Source organism: Hippocampus zosterae, chromosome 7 (genome assembly GCF_025434085.1).
Source record: "Hippocampus zosterae strain Florida chromosome 7, ASM2543408v3, whole genome shotgun sequence".
Taxonomy (NCBI): domain Eukaryota; kingdom Metazoa; phylum Chordata; class Actinopteri; order Syngnathiformes; family Syngnathidae; genus Hippocampus; species Hippocampus zosterae.
This window is the reverse complement of record NC_067457.1, coordinates 25395571-25413934: the sequence shown is the minus strand read 5'-3', so window position 1 is coordinate 25413934 and position 18364 is coordinate 25395571. Positions and strand designations below refer to the sequence as shown.

Here is an 18364-nt window from a genome sequence, read left to right as displayed (position 1 = left end):
GGCACATGTGGAAGCAAAACTACAATTGAGCCATGCATCCGTGCATCACAAGTGATCATTTCAGCCCGGGAGTTTGTCATTATAAATTCTATCCGCATTCGTGTGAAGGATGAACGCGTGTGCGTGCGCGGAAAATTGCAAAAGTATGAGCCTGTTAATTTCAACGAGGGGGACGCGGCCTTGTTGTGGTTTGGAGGGATGTGGCAGAGTTCCGACTTAAAATAGCAGATGAAGACTGGCAGGAATCTCGCAGGATTCCATCTCATCAGCTCTCTCAGATCTCTGGCTCTCATGTCTGTCTTCACCACCCCGATCGCCGCGCGATGAAACTGTTCTCATATTTAACTCATTTACTTTCTTCATTCATCTTCTTAATCACTTCTGTCCTTGTGCATGTTTTCCATGCGAGTTGCGTCATTCTGCGTGGCCAACCGAGAGCCATAAGTGAAACCAGAATGCACATTGGGGGGAAAAAAAAACAGAAAACGCATGCATATATTTAAAAAAAAAGTCTCTTTGCAATTTAAGAGGGAATAAAAATCAACAAGATCTTTTCCGCTGCATGTTTCCATTTGTCATCCTCTTTTTGTCGTGTGTGTTCTCGTAAAATGATATTTTTCACTCACTTCAAAATTCTTCTTCGACAATGACATCTTTTTTTTTTTCACAACGTGACTTTTTCTTGCATAATCCCGTTTTTTATCCATTTGTGCTCTTTCTCCTTTCTTCTTTTTACATACATTCTTGCTGCTGGAGGCTGTAAATTTCCCCAGTGTGGGACGAATAAAGGATAACTTATCTTATCTTATCTTTTTTTCCCCATCTTTTTCATTCTCATTCTATTCCAACTTTTTTTCCTCATAATATTCTGAGTTTTTTTTCTTCATAAATCCTTTTCTTTTTATGAGTATGCTAAAAAAAATCGGTGCATGTTTTTATTTATGTATTTATTTTTCGTGTGGCCAAGAGAGAGAGAGATTTTGGGATTGGGATTTTGTCTTTTCCTGTGAACACACAAACGGTCTTCTGTGTGCCTGCTCTCCTTGAATAAATAAATAGATAGCCAGGGCGCATTGACTTTGATTAAAGTGCTTCAGCATTCAGATGAAGCAGTAAAAAAAATAAAATAATAAAGAGCATAAAATTGAGTAGGCACCAAATCTGGAGCAAGATGTTTAAGCGCCGAAAAGCCCACAAAACACACGCAAATACGACATCATGCACACAATCGTTGTCGCATGTTTAAACGAACACACCCTTCCAGTCTGCCAAGCAGGAAGAAACACACTCAGCTGGGCATTGTGTCGAAGGGGGCATGCCACTTAGCCTCACTCTTTTCACACACACACACACACACACACACACACACACACACGGCGCCGGGCTCTCGTGTTTCCATGGCAATCAGCGCCAGCGATCTTCCCACGGTGGCTGTGGAACCGATGACTGAGTGTTGCACAGAGCCGCATGTGTGAATGAATGGAGCGCGGTTAGTGTGTGTGTGAGTGTGTGTGCATGCATGAGTGCTAACCTGTCCAGTGAAGAAGCCAGATGTTCAGACACTCACTGGGCTGATAGCGCCCTTGACCCCCAGTGTACAGGACCTGTATGGGGCCGGGCCTCTTATCTGTCATGTAGCTTTGCTTTGACACTTGGCACCTGGGCTCTTATCTTCGGTGGCGGCGAGTAACAAAGTACAAATACTTAGTTATCACGCTTACGAGTATGTTTCCAGGTATGTGCTCTTCACGCGAGTGCACTTTTCCTGCCGACTTCACGCACACTCAAAAATAAGCTTGTTACTTATTTCGCTAATGATGACAATACAAAAAAAAAAAAGAGAGAGCGGCGGAAGTGGGGATCATTAGCAATGACCTTAATCAGAAACAAGAGATTCTGAGAAGCAAGGCCTCATTTCAGAGAAGTGTTGTTGGGTGTGCCGGCCGAAAAACCGTGGCGATGAAAAATTCACCATGTAACACGAAAAAAACTTCTTTTTGTCTCCGCGACAAATTTTCAAAATGACTTTTGTACTTAAGGATATTTCAGTCAGTCATTCTCATTCTAAGCGACTCGACTTAAGGGCCACTCTGCTTTGACAAAACACAAAGGCAGTGATGGAAATCAAAAATGGACTCTGAGAACCAGTGATTCAGTTCTTGGAGCCGCTCGCTTGCTTATCAATTCCTTGAAGAACCCCCCCACTACCCCAAAAAAAGGAAACCATTTGTGTTATTTCATTCCCTCATCTCATGTGCATGGATAAGATAATTGATAAGGATGCGGCTCATGTGTCAGGACTGGAAAGGCCAAAACCTTCTCATCTCTCAAAATAAGGATTGCAACGTTTGATTCTGAACTTTCCTTTCCTCACCTCGGAGAACAATGACTCTCACACGCGCACACGTGAAGTCTACTCATACAAGTGGAGATGGAGTCCATCGTGGTTCATCATTCCCAGACTCCTCACCCCTCTGCCACAAATTAGCCCCGCCATTGTTCGACATGAGCACACAATTAAAGGAGCGCAAGAAGAAAGAAGGAAGGAAGGAAGGAGGGAAGGAGAGCAGGATGGAACTGGAGGCTAATTGACAGAGGGTGACTGAGCTCGGGGGCTGGAAGGACAGGGTGGCGGTGGTGGTTAGTGGGGGTGACAAGCCGCGGAAGGGCAGATTAAAGGGAGGGAGGGAGGAGGGACACAAAGAGGAGGCGACGGGGGGGATGGAGCCAAAACTGGCAACCCCGCTTCAACTGCCAAACGCTGTCTGGAGGTGGCTGTGACAGGGAGAGGACATGCCAGAGGCAGACGAATAGAAGCTCGGGAATTCTCGGCACTTTGTCATGGGACCTCGGGGGTCGAGCAAGTGCCGGTAGAGGAGGGAAGACAAGCCACGAGGCTTCTTCGAGGCGACAGGAGGAGACGCAAGAAGAAGGCGGCGAGGTGGGGGGTGTGGGGGACACACATCCGCGGTGCAAAAGGAGCGTTTCCAGCGACGAGATTCGGCTGACCTCGTAGGGCCGGAGAGATGAAGAGACCTCACGATTACAGCTCAGAGTCGGACACGGACGAGCTGATCGATGTGGGACAAGAGGACGGCTACTGGTGAGCATCCCCGCCGCGTGCCCGAAAAAGGGAAACCAAAGTGCATGTGGAATTGACAGAACGTAAGAAAAAATAAAAAGACGAGGCCTGCAAATCCATTTGACTCAATTTGCCGAGTTATGATGTATTTTTTGTAATTCCTCTCACTCATTCAAATCAGCTATTTTCAGTCCCTCCTTTACTCGAAATAATAGCGGACATAAAACTTTTTGGACTGGGATCGAATGTCTGCATTCCAAAAAAAAAAAGTTTCTGGGAATGACTATTAATTGCACGTGCAGCCCGCTTTTTGATGATCCATTCATGGTGCGAGTTAACTCCAATTAATTTCACACTTTTTTACGCACTTGACAAGATGAACACCTTCAGATTTGGAGTTCACTTCCCGAAAGTAAACGCAAGCAGAAACTTGACTGATGAACACCGCTCCATCGAACAATTTAGCATTACCGTGAAACGGCGTGGTTTGCATACAATCGAATGCGCGTCTCTTGATCATTCGCAGATAAATTCAGGGGGAAAAAAAAAACTTCTATGATACTTTTGCCACCGAGCTGCACGATAAAATATGTCAGTTATTTAATTGATGTGTTGAGCCTTTATTTTCAACATTTGAAAGTTGAATAATATTACAATTCACTCACAAACCACACATGATAATAAAATCCAATACTGTGTGTAAAATATTTGGAGTCACTTGGGGAGCTTACGGCCCAATAAACACACACACACACACATTTTTCGAAACCTCATCATGCAATTACAAAACGGATACCCCATCTCTGCGACTGGAAAATAAATATTGATACAGGCAGAATTTCTGACACAGTACTTATGGTAGAATGCGGTGCATTCAATGTTCAGTCATAGGACAAGATCAAATAAAACTCATGAAACAGTTTCACATGAAGAGAAACTGCCTGAAGCGTTTTTGAAATTGACGCATGTTGTCAGACATTTATACGCGTTGTTCAAATTGTCAACACGAGGGCTCAAAGGCTGTGAGGTTGAAGACGCTGAGTCACAGAGAGAAAAAAAGAGAAGTTTTCAAAAGAAACATCAGGGAACGAGACCGTTGCGTTGTCACACACAAACCCATCCATGTTTATTGTGTCAGTGCGTGTTTGGAGTCACAGGAATTCTGACGACGTCAGCAGGCAGTACGTGGCATGAAAGAGGGCCCCCGGGTCAAGCAAATTTCTGCGTGACGTGCCCTTTCAAGTGGGAGCCATCAAACGGCATCCTAAGCAAAAACACACGGCCCAAATTGGCAGCGACGAAATGGAATAAAAAGACAATAGGGAGAATGATGGCGCTCTCAGCGGCAGGTCCGGGCGCAAACAAACATTGGCGGGGCGTAACCATCTCGGCTCGGGGGGCCCATGGGAGTCGGCCTCCGGGCTGCAACATCATCTTGCCAAACTGCGTTAATACGGACGGAACGTCGACCGGCGTGCGATGTGACATCGCAAACACACACTTGTGCGGCAAATGTCCCCGCAAGTTCTGACGTTTCCTTCTGCCTCTGTGCTACATGAAAGAACGGTAACCGTAACAAGATGTCGACTCACCATATATTCTGATGTTTGATATGCAGCCCAGTCACCGGGTCCATGTCCCCTGGCAGCACATCACAGATTCTGGCGCGAAAGAAGAGAAGAGGGGTGAGTGCATCAAAGCCCGAGTGTGGTTGAACGCCGCTTCCCTGAAAAAAAAGTTCTGCATCTTGCATGTTTCCCAACTCCATTTTAACGCCCAGTTTCATTTGCCAATTTCTGAAAAATTCAACATTCCCTTTTATTTTATTGGGTGGTCTTTTTTAAGCATCCTGTGACAGCTCAGTTGTAAGATGGATGTTGCGGTGAGACATCTCAACTGAGAGACAGGCTTTGTAAATCGAGGGGAGGAGCTAAATTTAGCCTGGGTTGTTTTGGAGATGCTTCTCTCGAGGCATACGGGCATCTGTATGGAATTTATGGGTATTTTAAAGGACCATTTTTTTTCTACGTGAGTTTGAGAGAATTTTTTTGGGGGCGCGGGGACGTGTCCATTGCCTGCTGTTGTTTAAGGCAGGGCACAGAGGAAAGACGATACCCATTGACATCGGTCTACTAATTTTGGTTTTTGTGTGTTTTCCGGAGAAGACCTCCTTCAGATTTTAGATTGGCTAAAACGCTTCAAAGTTTTGAGTTATAGTGCCACCATTTGCTCTGGCAAGCACTTGTCCGACTGCAAAAATATGTTGAGGCCAAGAGATTTTGCGTGCCACGCCACTGCTGTGAAATGAGAGGGTGTTTTTTTTTTGACAGTGGGGTCAAAATAATCTAACGATATTCAAATGGTCTTAAAATCCTTCTGCCCTCCATTAGATCATTGAGAAGCGGCGCAGGGACCGCATCAACCACAGTCTGTCGGAGCTAAGGAGGATGGTTCCGAGCGCTTTTGAGAAACAGGTGACAACTCAAGCCAAATGGTTATTTATGGAGCAAACATTTTGATCAACGGCACCATCAGTTTTGTAATTTTGCATTGCTATGTTTTAGACCAGTTTCATTTCTGAATGACCTGCTTTTTGGGGGGGTGTGGGGCGGGTAGGGTTGTTAAAATCCAGGCCTCTAGCTGTTGATTTTTACATGACACAATTGGTCGGGCCTCGCTGGAGGTCTGAAGTACTTGATGAAATGAAATCACTGAGGACTTTCTGTTCTGTTCTCTCCAGGGCTCGTCAAAGTTGGAGAAAGCCGAGATTCTGCAAATGACTGTGGACCACCTCAAACTTTTGCATGCCATGGGAGGGAAAGGTACGATTTCTTCATTGCATTGACCCTCAAATGCTCTGTGTAACGGCTTCTCCTATGACAATTGTCCCCCACTCGGTTCCAGGTTACTTTGATGCGAGGGCTCTGGCGGTGGACTACAGGACTCTGGGTTTCAGGGAGTGCGTCGGAGAGGTGGTCCGGTACCTCAGCTCCCTCGAAGGAGAGTCTCCAGACCCGATAGGCGCCCGCCTGGTCACCCATCTCTCCCACTGCGCAAGCGAGCTGGACCCACTGCTTCTTCAGTCACCCCCGAGCTCCGCTTTGCCCTTCCCTCCTTGGCCCTGGGTGTCCTTCCCCCAGATGTCGGCCTCGTCCTCGCCGCCATTCCCCAGCGGACGACGGGATCTCTCCTTGATGGGAAGCTACCCGCCGGCCGCGGCCCTACGTCTGGCGCCGCTGGCCGGCTGCCAACGGGGGGCGCCGCCCCTGCTGGCTCCCGCGGCTCTCGCGACCGTTCGCAGGCTGCCGTCCCCCGCGCCATCTCCGTCCTCGGGCCCCCCGAGGCTGGCGCAGGCGTCTCCGCGGAGCACCTCCAGGAACTCGCCCCTTCCGCCCGCCCCTTCCGCTTCCTCTCCAACCAGCGCACCGCCACTCGTCTCTTTCAGACCCTTCGCTCCTCTGGTGTCTTCCGCAGTCCAGCGTCGGGGCATCGTTGGATCGGGCAAGTCAGCTCAAGGATGGGCGACCGAAATTGGAGCTTTTTGAGGCTCGTCTTTTGTCAAAAAACGAAATGACCCGCCCGTGGGACACCAAACGCCGATGTAGCAAACGATCGAAGGACATTTAAGGACCGTCTCTTTCTTTCAAGGACTCTACAAGCCATATCAGACTGAAAGTTTCAGATAATCGCCAACAAAAAGTATGGAGGAATGATGAAGACAACATTTGTGAGCAAATGGACGACCTTGATTGTCAAAAAGAATGTCCAACAGAGTCATATGTTTAACAGAAAAGAATGCTTTTTCAGCTGGGTTGTCTGTATTAGTTTCCAAATCAATGACACATAAAATGATGGGAAAAGAAGAGGGGGGGAGGGGGGGGACAGGACATAAAAAAGAAGTGCCTTTACCTTTTGGTTGTGTATTTTGCTGCCGTTCCCAAGAATGGGGGCAGCGCGGTGGTTGTGGGGGGGTCTCCAGAGTTGCTGTCATGCAGGTTTTTGATTGCATGTGTTCTGTGACACACCTGATTCAAAAGCTGATCATTTGAATCAGGTGCGTTGCAGGAGGGACACCCCGAAGAGACCGGAGCCTTGTAGACCGGAGCTGGACACGCCCACCTAAGGAGCCCTTTTGTAGCCTCGTGTTTGGCCCCAATATTCCTTTTTCATGTTATGATGACCTCTTTCTCAAAGTATTGTCACTTTTCTTTTAAAACACCATAAAAATGATGAACTCCTTTCTAGACTGTTTCGACTTCTCCTCGTTTCGTGATTTATTCCTTCACACATCTCACTCACACACCTAAATTGTAAAACAGTTAGCGGTTCAAAGTGTTAACGTCAGGCCGTTAGCGGCTGGGAATGTTTCTCCAATCAATTCGATTGAAACCATCGTCGGGAGAGCCTCAATGACATCGGCGGAACTTTTCACAGCCGACTTGAATGGACGCTTGCTATCATGGCCACGTGTCTGGGAAGATCCCACTGAAGGCCCAGGTACAAAACGCAAGGGCAGCGAACGCCGTGACATTTACGTGAGCTCGTAGTGTCGGCCAGAAAGAAATTGCATCGGGAACGGCCTCATTCGCATCGGCTAAGGACAGTCGGTATCCCGGGGAGGGGACAACGTAGCGTGCAAAGCCACCGCATTCTCCTGTAATCATGTTTGCCCTCATATCAGCCGGCGTCTTCTTCTCCATTGCCATTTTTATGTTTTTTTTTTACCCCCAATCCTGCGGTCGCCCATACGTTTTGTCTGCGCCGCTGTCTCCTCAACAATGGGCAAGTCACTGAGGATGAGACGGGGGGATGCGGGCCGAAACAATGAAGAAGACTCCCATTGCCTGCATTTGCCAAGCATGTGCGGCGGCAAGATGACAACTTCGGGGCGAGATGAGAGGAAGAGCGCGGATCCCGCAGGGGTCGGCGGGAACAGTGATGGATGACGCCTCTCAAGTCGACAAGCGGAATTGTGTCGTGCCTCACGAAAACAGTCGCGAGGGGGATGAGAGCGACTTGTGTGCTTGCCGGAGAATGCTTTGATCTCCTCCAGGATGCGATGTCTGCGGTCTGCGGTCCAAAAATGTGTGTGTTCCGCAACGCGCACTTTGTTTATTCGGGCCGGCGTGCTGGCGGGCCAACGCCGCGCGCCCGTCGCCCCGAGTCGGTGCGCCTTCCGAAGGCTTTGTTTATGCCGAGCCGTGCGTGTGTATCATGCGAGTCTCGGTGGCTGGCGTCAGGACTGAACCGCTGCGGCGGCACGGTTCTCGTGCAAGGTCGGCCGGCGGTTGCACGAAGGGGATTGCGGCGGAATGTTTGTGGAGGGCGCTGTCGCGCGCACACGCACGGCCTCGCTGGCAGCGTTCTGACTGGAGGAGCCAGAGTCACCGCCGCAGCTTCCAGAGAGCACGACCACAGTCACACTGCACGGAGGTTCCCACGGGGGAGGGGAGCCAGGAAGACGCAGCCATCATTTGTGTGTGTGTGTCTGTGTGTCTCGGGCGTGTCTGTGAGAACAAATTAAAATGCAAGGCACCAGGAGAGCAATAAAACAGGCGCACACACACACACACACACACACACACACACATGCACGCACACATCTGAAACAGAGAACCTTTTTGCTGCTGCGTGAAAATAAACTAAGACCGTTACATGCTTACTTACTAATTTCCAGTAAGTCATTGTCTGTCCGCGCATTTGCTTGTGCGTGCATAAATAATCAAACACTCAGCACCAGGAGAATTGTTGTTTTCTTTCGCACCAGTGGGGAAGAAAATTCCAAATATCTTACTTTGATGCATATACTTGCCGTTTTGGAGAAGGAAAAAAAAAAACCCACACAAAGCGGCACTGATAATACATCAGAAGACGAGGTTGTTGAATTTAAAAAATAAAATAATACTTGAATGATGTTTTGCGGATTACATTTCAAGGTCCCATAAATAAAACGGAAACCAATCTTGTTTGTTTGAGTTGAGCAACCTCTGCTGCCAGCAGAAAGCACAGTCCGAGTTTGCAACTTCAGCTGATTGACAACTTTGGTGTTCAAGAAGTGCAATGGCTGAAAACCAGACACGAGTTCCGGGAACAGAAAATGAAACCTTGTTTCATTTTAGGAACATGTATTTTGTGTTATTTCAGAAAGGACCATTTCGATGCATTGGTCCCGTAATTGTCTAAATGCAGTTCCTCATGGTGAACCCAGACACCTCATTGGTCAGTTTGCTCACCTTGAGAGAATACCCGGAGGTGACCCCACTGAGGACTTTCTGAACTTTGGGCTGTCCCAAGGGCGTAGACTTTAGGTAGCAGTAGAAGTGCCTGCAGAGAGGTCCGGGAAACCATTATTCCAACACTTCCAACAAGTTAGGACATCGGATTCCTGGATGAACTGTCGGCAACCTTCACAAGTGAACTTTTGAATGCCAGAGCAGTCGTTCGGCAATCACGACTTGTTGCGCAACTTGTTGTTCTCCAACAAGGAGTTGAAGGGCCAAATTGAAAACAGGTGTCGCACTCATGAAAGGACCAATAAAACACCCGCTTCAATCAGCCCCCTTTGTCATTCTGTTTGCATTTTGACATGAGATCAAGGCGAAACCTCGCGATTGACCAACACACCCCCCCCGCCTCCCCACCCCCGCCCTTTGACTTGCTTCCAAGAACACGTTCTAAGTTGGAAGCGGCCATTAAAATGACACAGAAACACTGAAAGGGTCACCGTATGATATATTTACGTTCAGCTCCTTGTTAAAAAAAAAACAAAAACCTGGAAGTTGCGCAAGGCCTACTGAAACACCAACATTTCATGAAAATGAAAAAATCCATTCAAACAACATTGGGGACAACTTGGTTTGCTTTTAAAAAAAAAAGGTCAAAACATGTTAGCGATTCTCCACAATTGCAACCACTATTGTGTTGTCTGTTCCTGGCAGCTAAGTCCCATTCAACAGGTATCGATCGATTTTTCCTTTTGTAATGACAAGAATTGGACCACTCAGAAGATACGAGGAAGATCCAAAAGCTGTTGGATGAGGTGCTGGCTCAAAAAAAAAAAAATCCTCATCTCTCAATGAAGTGAAGCAAGCATGCCATGTTGCACGTTTTCTCGTAAAAGTGGAAGTAGCATGTCACCCAAGCTATTGTAGTCGGACCTCGCTGCAACGTACCTGGAAGGACATGACGAATCCGTACGTTATATCGGCGGCTCCTTGAGACGCGGCAGAAAGGGCAACGATGTACGAGACGGACAGTAGCGTTGCTAAGCAACGGAGGGGGAATCCCGCGGCGTGCATTTTGTTCATAGGCAAGGTTGCGGCGGCAGTTAGCGGTTCGTTGTTGGCGCGAAGGCCTTGTGGGGAAAAATCTGGCCGTCATCATGAAGTTTGGAAAATGAACTCCGTGAAATCGGGACTTCAATTGATAGGTCACCTCCGGTGACCTTGAAAGAGAGCAACGGATGACTGCGCTTTTATTTGTAAGTGAGTTTTTATTGATTTTCACGGCACATATGAAACTGCAAGAGTCGCACGTTTTAAAAGAAGTACAAGATGACATTTGACATGCAATGTGAAGAGCGCTCTTATTCACGTGATCGCTGCTCTGTAGAACCCCCCCAAACCCTCCCCCAAAAAAACCTAACATTTATTTTGGAGGTCTTTGAGCAGATCTTTTTTGACTTCCCAGTTTGTAGGCCATGTTTTTTTGATGCTGGGACGCTCCTTCAGCAAGTTGTAATATTGAGCCAGTTTAGGGAAACGCTCAGGACACAACCTTGAATAAAAAAGAGAAAAGTGTTCCTTTTGTTTCCATTGATGTCGAGATATATATTTTTTAACGTGTTGATTATCACCCCTCCCTTGACGCACTCACCCATAGTGGAAGGCGTAGGCGATGTTTGGAAAAACCACGACATCGGCCAAGGAAAAGGTCTTTCCTGCCAGGAAAGGTCCAGTCCGCTGCAAAACGGCAAAAACGGATAACGGAACCATTTCAAACCCCATTTTATGCAACCCCCCAAAAAATAATAAGGGGGTCAAGGGTCAAGACTGTATTTTGTGCTTTTCTTTTACCTTCAAGTACCCCTCCCACAGGCTGAGCTCGAGCGCCAGAGCATCTCTGTTCCTCTGCTTTGCAGACTCGTGCCTCTCCCCCTCTGGAACCTTCCACTCGTAATAGATGACATCACCTGCAATATGTCAAGTTTTCGAGATCAGGTCAAACCGGACTGGTGAGATCTTGTGAGGGTGCGGATGCTCATTTCTGCATTTTATTTTCATGTTTTTTCGCCTGCGGTTTCGGCGTAAGGGTATTTTGTTTGATGAATTCGTAACACCCTCTCAAAATCCAAACGCATTTTTGTATCATGTTTTGGTTTCAATAAGAAAAATAGCAATCTGTAATTATTCTATATTTTAAAAAAAAGCATATGGTGATGACAATAATATCTGCAATGTGAAATATTGCCAACAGATTTTTGTCTCAATTCAGTGGACGTCGGGCTGCTGCTTTTGGTGTTTGTGCCTTGGCCACCAGGCGGCAGCATAGTACAAAGCGCTATTGTGTCTTAACTTCACATGAATTCCTAAAGTGGTCCAAATAACTGTGTCTTATGATTTGACTCAGCACTCCTCACATGTGATCCTGAGTTGGATTAACATCAGGGACCTTTTTTTAATTTTTTAAACACGTCACAAGGGCATTGCTGTGTTTTGAACAGCCCCACATCTCTCGGGATGGCTTCCTGGTAACGAGCATCCCTCATGTTTGGGAAAGAAGAGCGCGTTGCGATGAACTTAGAAACAAAGGCGATCAAGCGTCAAATCACAAGATGTGATCAAGGAAAGGATGTAAACCTGTAAAATGAGATTCTTTGCATACCGAGCTTCTGGCCAAGTGGAACGGCCTCGAACACGCGCTGGTAAATCAAGGCCTGTTCGTTGGAGCATGTTGGGATCAGCTCGTTTCCTTGCTTCTTGAACTTACTCTGTCACATGTTAAAGTAAAACAAAGTTAGGTTGTTGTTTTTTTTATTTATTTTGGTGTCATGAGCAATGCCGGCTGCCTCAGGCATTGTTGAGTACACTCCCCACTTTTTACATGTGTTCTCAAGTTCATCGGAGGACAAGTCGTCACTTTGGCCTTAAGTCAAGTAAAGCATTTGATCTTTTTTATGAGAAATATTAAATAAGAGATAAACGATCTTGTGTGCATTTTTTTCCACTGTGCGCCTCAGTATCAACATTGATATTGTAAATATATACTGTGTAATATATATATATAGTATATATTTTTTTTAAACTATTGTACTTGCACACCGATAATTTTTTTTGAAACTGCAACCAATGTACTGTTCATTTCGCCACTTTTTTGAATGTTGACTTTTTTCTTACTTGCACACCGACAAAAATAATTTGAATTTGAAATTGCAACCGGTGTACTTTTGAAAGTTCAAATGAGGTTAGGGGTCAATTGCTTTTGTTTTTCCTCCCAGCGGCTGCGCTTCATTTGCGCGACACCACTTTGCGCACCCAAGCAAAGTGCATTCGCTTTCAAAGGTTCGAAGGGCAACCATTTTCATCGAATCAATCGTCGTGCGAGTATCGCTGCCACTTGTGGCCTTACCTCCAGATACATGCAGGCGGCACATGACTCGTTGATGACCAGTTGCCCGTGATGGAAGGTCGGGAGCTGTCGCAAATCACAAAACAGTTGAAACGGGTTACATAACACACGTCGTCGTCGTCGCATGCCAACGGCTCTTTGCAAGCGTACTTACTTGGCCTCTGGGGTTAATATCGAGCACTTTCTTCGACTTGTGCTCCATTTTCTCAAAGGAGAGTTGGTGGCTGTTGTAGTCGCGGAGCTCTTTCTCCTCCAGGGCGATCTGAATCCTCCAGCACGGAGGAGAGCCGGCGCCCCAGTACAGAGTCATTTCCTTGGCCATGTTTAAGATTTGCAGCGAGGTCCTCAATCTGCACCGCTTGCCGAGTTGAATCGCGGCATGTCCGGTTATATAACGAAGCGGGGGTGTGGGGTGGGGGGGGGGCACCTTCGGTTTGGGCGTAGAGGTGAGTCACGACATGAATTGGCATAGTCACGCCCCCGTAAATAAACCCAACTACTATTTCATTGCAAGCTTTATACTTCAGTGCATTTTTTTATAGGATGGAATCATTACTCTTGGATGTTTACAGCGGGGGTGGGGGCGCGCGCGGTATTTTAAACATTAAAAAAAAATACTTGACATCGCGCCAACTGGTTATATTCCGACACATATCGCTATTGAGGATAATGATGTCTGTATTGTATTGCCTGTCGTGTTTTTTCATGCAACGTCACGATGACTAAGCACTTTTTTTTCCCTGGCCCGCTCTGCAGATGCGTGCACAATCGGTTATTTGTGCATAACTGAAAAACAAATAAAACATCCAGAGGCGTGCGCCAAACTTCAAAAGAGGAAAAAAAATCACATTTGATGAAAAACACATTTTTTACAGATTTGCATCAAATGACTTTACACACTTGTGGGACTCAATCGAATCTTTGCCCGCTACGCAAAAGACAAAATAATCTCGCCGAATTATTAATTATTAATTGCTCCAAATTCGATGCACTTTGTTTCATGTTTCACGCCGGTGCGGTACAATACAGCCCATATCAACTTTCTAGTATCTATTGTCAAGAACAGATCAGGTTACAGTCGTTATTCCTTACGCAAGACCCTTTTATGATACTTTCGAGTGTCGCCAGACAAAGGCCGATCCAATTTCGACGCTTTTCGTGACACAAAGCGGCGGCAGAATCAAACATGACTATCTGCACACTAATCAAATATGAAGTTGAGCTCGTGTCAGCATTTGAGAGAGAAAAGAAAACCCCAAGTCATCATGACAGCAAAAAGGGACTGTTGTTGGCGCAACAAAAACCGGACTAGGCGTGGCGGCGATTTGAAGTTTGGTGGGACAGGAGTCAACCTTCTTGTTTGGTCATGGATTCAACAGTGACTTGCAAAAAATGAAGACTGCACCATAATTCATTTTAAAGTGCTTCATTGGATGGAATCTTTTTGTCTTCATCTAAACAAAAATTGCCTTTGAATGAACAAAATAGGCAGAACTCTTTCCTTCCTATAGTGCGGAAAACAAATTTGATCAGATGTGGTTCTAGCAGTGCAAACGATATTTTGTTTTCCGAAGCCCGAAGTGACGTGGCCCATCACATGTCTTTGAGTGTGTCTTCTCCCTTGGGGCGCTCCAGCCAGTGAGGAGGCCAGCTGGCTTTGATGCTGGGTCGATCCTTCAGCAGAGCGTAGTACGCGGCCACTTTGGGGTAACGCTCACCCGGCAACCTTCAAATACCAAAGAGGAGAAATTCTCGGGTGTCCGACAGGAGCGAGAAAGAAACAATCAATTACGTTTGATTGGTGACGACGTGCTGAATGAGCTGCAGCTGTTTGATGCTCTTTTGAAATCGCTCCAGTGACGGAGGCATGAAAGTTCATCGTGTCAAGTGTGTCAAGTGTGTCAAGTGTGTCAAGTGTGTCAAGCGTAGCGGGCATCATGGCCAGCCTCCCAACTCACCCGAATCGGAAAAGATTAGCAACAGTCGGGAAGACGATCACATCGGCCAATGTGAAGGACGTTCCGGCCAGGTAGGATCCCGTCTGCAACGACGGGCGAAAAGAAGCCAGCTTGACGGACAATCTGAACTTAGCTAGCATTTTGTATTGCCACCGCGCTCACCTTGTGCAGGTAACCCTCCCACAGCTTCAGCTCCGCGGCGAGGTCTTGGCAGTTCCTCTTGATGGTGGAGGCATGTCTCTCGCCTTCAGGCACGTAATACTCGTAGTAGATAACGGCTCCTAAAAATAAGGTTTGGTCGCTAACGGGCTAATTCCGGAGGGAAGCTTTCCGACCGTGGCGCGTCATCATCGTGAGACTGGCGAAAATGATTTCAGATCTGTTTTAAGGGCGGGGGATTTAAACGCAGCTCACAGCTACGAGGGATCGTGAAAACGGTCCAAAGTTTTCACCGGGCCTCTTATTTAACGTCTCACCTAATTTGTCGTAGAAGGCCAGGCCCTCAAACACGCGCTGGTACACGAGGGCTTGTTCGGCGGGGGCGTCTGGGATCAGCTTGGTCCCCTGACTCTTGAACTGGCTCTGCAGTCAACAAGGCAAATGTTCAAAACAGGCCCCGCGGCTCAATCAACAACGCCGACGTTTGCTCTTCTTTGTTTTGACTCACCTCCAGGTAAAAACAGGCTGCGTAGGATTCGTTCAAAATCTTGTCTCCGTGTTTGAAAGAAGGAAGCTGAAAAGAATCCATTTATTGAGCAAGTATCATACATGTATCGTGTGATGACATAACTTTTGCGCAGATGCGCAAATAACAGGACCTCGACCCAGGCCGAATGATGAACTTGCAATGCATATATGTGAATGATAAAAGTAAAATTGCGCAATTGTTGAAGGAAATGAACGGTGCTTCATGAAATGTTTTGTAAAAGATACGTTCATTAAATGTCAACATTTTCCAAATGTTCTTGTGCTTCTTTATACCAAAAACAAAGGAAATACATATTGTTTTGGTTGTTTAGAGCAAAGTAAGCTATCATTTCAATGGTCCGGCCCACTTGACATCTACCGAGGCCGTGTGTGGCCAAACATGTGAAATGAGTTTGACACCAGTGATGTATAGTAAGGCGTGTTTAGCCCGAAAAAACGACCACAAAATTATTTTCAACCACTTGCACGCACGCTTCTTCTTACCTGTCCTCTGGGGTTTATAGCCAAAACCTCTGGTGACTTGTGTTCCATTTTCTCGAAGGAGAACAGCTTTTGCTTGTACCCTTGCAGCTTCTTCTCCTCCAGTGCTATCATCACCCTCCAGCAGGGAGCTGAGCCGGAGCCCCAAAAAAGTGTCATGTTCTCTGCGGCCATGACGGACGGACGGACGGACGGACTTGTTTTCGGAAAGTTGCTGCGTCGGATACGTACACTGACTCCCGAAATGGCCTCGAAAAGATTAACTTCTTGTTCAATGTTGAATTCTTCGCCAGTATGACGGCCTTATGCGAGATACTGACCTCTGGCGGACGAAAGTGTCAAGAGCAAGTGAGGAATCGTCTTCCTTTCCTGGGGCGCAACGGCTGTTGAGAATTATTATTCATATCTGATCCGCCTATTCCAACAAGGGGGGCGTGGAGAGGGGGGGGGGGGTGGGGGGGGTTGCCGCAGCCTGGCCCATCCTATCTTTATTGTGGTTGGTGGGGAAGTGCACTGTTGACAAACAGCACATTAAAATGAACTCCATACAAAGTGAAATAAAATCCAAATGGGACACAACAGAATGGATTCATATGCCAACGCCCTCGCACCTCCACACATAGTTTTATTTTTATTCTGGTAGAACATGTCCAAACAGCATTTCAAGTGAGACAATTGGACTTCATGGCCTGATCTATTTCCCAGGTTATTGAAGGGCCTTCATTCCCTTCATCTTGATAACGTTTAAAAAAAAAACCCAACAATGCTTTGAAAGCAAAAGTAGCGAGGAGTAGCTCCATAAAAACAATACTTCCCACAACACAACCAAATCTACAGTTTCCACTTGTGTTCGTTTCATATTTTACATATTAGGCTCTTCTGTTTGTTTTGCTCCAACTATAATACAGCTTTCTACAAATATTATAAACAACTTGAACTGCACTGCACGTGCACGCTACGAACACCGATGTAACAGGGCATGTACACGTCTTCGCTGCATGTCTTTCAAATACTTTAATAATTGTAAAAAAAAAAAAGAATCTTGTCTTTTTACACTTTACAAACAGTTCCTCAAAAATAAAAAAAACCTCCTTTACCGCGAGAGTGACTTAGTAAGGGTGCAAAAAGCTTGAGAGTGAGACTGAGAGCTTTCAAATAAATACTGAGAACATTTCCGCCCCAAACTGAAAAGTTAATTTTCTGCCACTCCGAGGAAGCAGGCGAGTGAAGCAATACAGCATTGTCCCTTTTGATCCGAGAAAGGCACACAGTCAATTGAAGAGCTTTCGTTTGCCACAAGCGACCGTTTCAGGTTTGCCTTTCTCGCCGTGATTCTTGTCATGAAGGTACTTTGGAAGTGGGTGCGAGTGATCAGTTTATCTTTGGGTCATTCGTTCACAGCTTAAATAGGATTCACGGTGACGTCATTAAATAACAGTCGTTTCGATTAGCGCTAGCGGCAGCGTCGCTTTTCCTCCTGGTCACGATGCCTCCTCTTTGTTCGTCACACCGTCAGGAGGATTGTCTTTGTGCAGCATTCAAACAAACAAATAAACAAACAAAACAACACTGACTCCAGCGCTTAGACACATCCGGCAAGGTTAGCAGCTGACAGAAACCAGGAGCTTCTGCTTGGTGCAACAAGTAGACCGTGTAGCAAAGGCAGCAGACGGAGTGAAGGACCGGTTGCCTACGGCAACCAGGACAGACCCCCCCGGAGGGGCGTGGATTACACTTGCGGCTCGCCGGACTCGGTCAAACCCAACGCCAACGCTTCTTCCGGGGTCAAACCGTTTTTCAGGGTCCGCCTCACTGAAAGAAGAGGAAAATTCACGTCAAATCTTAGCAGCTCAGAGCGCGTATACAGAAAATAAGGCCACGGATGGAAAGACGTTTCCAACAGTAGGGTGGATTTTTGTCTTGCTGCGCATGGCGCTTACATGATTTTCGGTTGGCCCTCGACCTCCTCCTCTCTCGAGGTTGCGGTCTACTTCCCGGAGCCTGAGTGGCGGACCTGACGATGCGCTCCATGATTTCATCGGCGGCGTCGTCTCCGCACACCTCGGCGTCTTCCACGGCCGGCGTCCGCGCCCGCATGCTGCTACCTGGAGACCCACGTTCTCAAATTGAGCGTTGAAAATTGGATTCAATCGGTCCTTTTCAATCGCGCAGTCGCCCTCACCTCCCCGTCCCGGTCTTGAACGAGTGCGCGTCCGCAGGCCCGGCACACCGCTTCCGTCCTTGTCGGCACCGCAGCTGAGGCTCGTTCGAAGCACGGCTTTCATGTGCTCGTGTTCTGCGGCGTCCTCCGCGTGGCCCAGACCTTGGGGCTGATCGCTCTGGCAGCCGCTAGGGGCGCTGTTTGGACCATGCCTCCCACTCTGAATACAAAGATAAGAGGGCAAAGGTCAGCTGGACCAGACCAGGACCAAGAGATCAGAATGTAATACTCCGGTCGTGAAGATTTCACACGGGCTCCCAGTAAGCTGGAGAAGGGAGTTTAAAATTC

General features: G+C 47.1%; 4 protein-coding genes across 8 annotated transcripts in view; 1 reads left to right on the top strand and 3 right to left on the bottom strand.

Annotated features, from left to right (window-relative positions):
• Positions 1 to 2338: 2338 nt before the first annotated feature.
• Positions 2339 to 7328, top strand: heyl (hes related family bHLH transcription factor with YRPW motif like). The gene is made up of 5 exons (XM_052071981.1): positions 2339 to 3103; positions 4701 to 4767; positions 5473 to 5556; positions 5823 to 5904; positions 5987 to 7328. Exons 1-5 carry the CDS (start codon positions 3027 to 3029, stop codon positions 6625 to 6627), a joined length of 951 nt encoding a protein of 316 aa, XP_051927941.1. The 5' UTR covers positions 2339 to 3026; the 3' UTR covers positions 6628 to 7328.
• Positions 7329 to 10554: 3226 nt separating this feature from the next.
• LOC127604741 (glutathione S-transferase A-like) lies at positions 10555 to 13097 on the bottom strand. Its single transcript, XM_052071982.1, has 6 exons — positions 12864 to 13097; positions 12710 to 12775; positions 11966 to 12071; positions 11158 to 11273; positions 10958 to 11043; positions 10555 to 10858 (listed from the first exon to the last, which is right to left on the bottom strand). Exons 1-6 carry the CDS (start codon positions 13029 to 13031, stop codon positions 10723 to 10725), a joined length of 678 nt encoding a protein of 225 aa, XP_051927942.1. The 5' UTR covers positions 13032 to 13097; the 3' UTR covers positions 10555 to 10722.
• Positions 13098 to 14119: 1022 nt separating this feature from the next.
• On the bottom strand, positions 14120 to 16231 carry LOC127604742 (glutathione S-transferase A-like). Its single transcript, XM_052071983.1, has 6 exons — positions 15859 to 16231; positions 15335 to 15400; positions 15144 to 15249; positions 14830 to 14948; positions 14668 to 14750; positions 14120 to 14435 (listed from the first exon to the last, which is right to left on the bottom strand). Exons 1-6 carry the CDS (start codon positions 16027 to 16029, stop codon positions 14303 to 14305), a joined length of 678 nt encoding a protein of 225 aa, XP_051927943.1. The 5' UTR covers positions 16030 to 16231; the 3' UTR covers positions 14120 to 14302.
• Positions 16232 to 16463: 232 nt separating this feature from the next.
• Positions 16464 to 18364, bottom strand: part of fhod3a (formin homology 2 domain containing 3a) — a 31637-nt gene continuing 29736 nt past the window's right edge. For all 5 annotated transcript variants that reach the window (XM_052071967.1, XM_052071969.1, XM_052071968.1 and 2 more), the window contains 3 exons: positions 18038 to 18236; positions 17796 to 17960; positions 16464 to 17667 (listed from right to left, as the gene is read on the bottom strand). In XM_052071967.1, the coding sequence (XP_051927927.1) occupies positions 17585 to 17667; positions 17796 to 17960; positions 18038 to 18236 (447 nt within the window). In that variant the 3' untranslated portion in view covers positions 16464 to 17584. The remainder of the gene's footprint in view (positions 17668 to 17795; positions 17961 to 18037; positions 18237 to 18364) is intronic.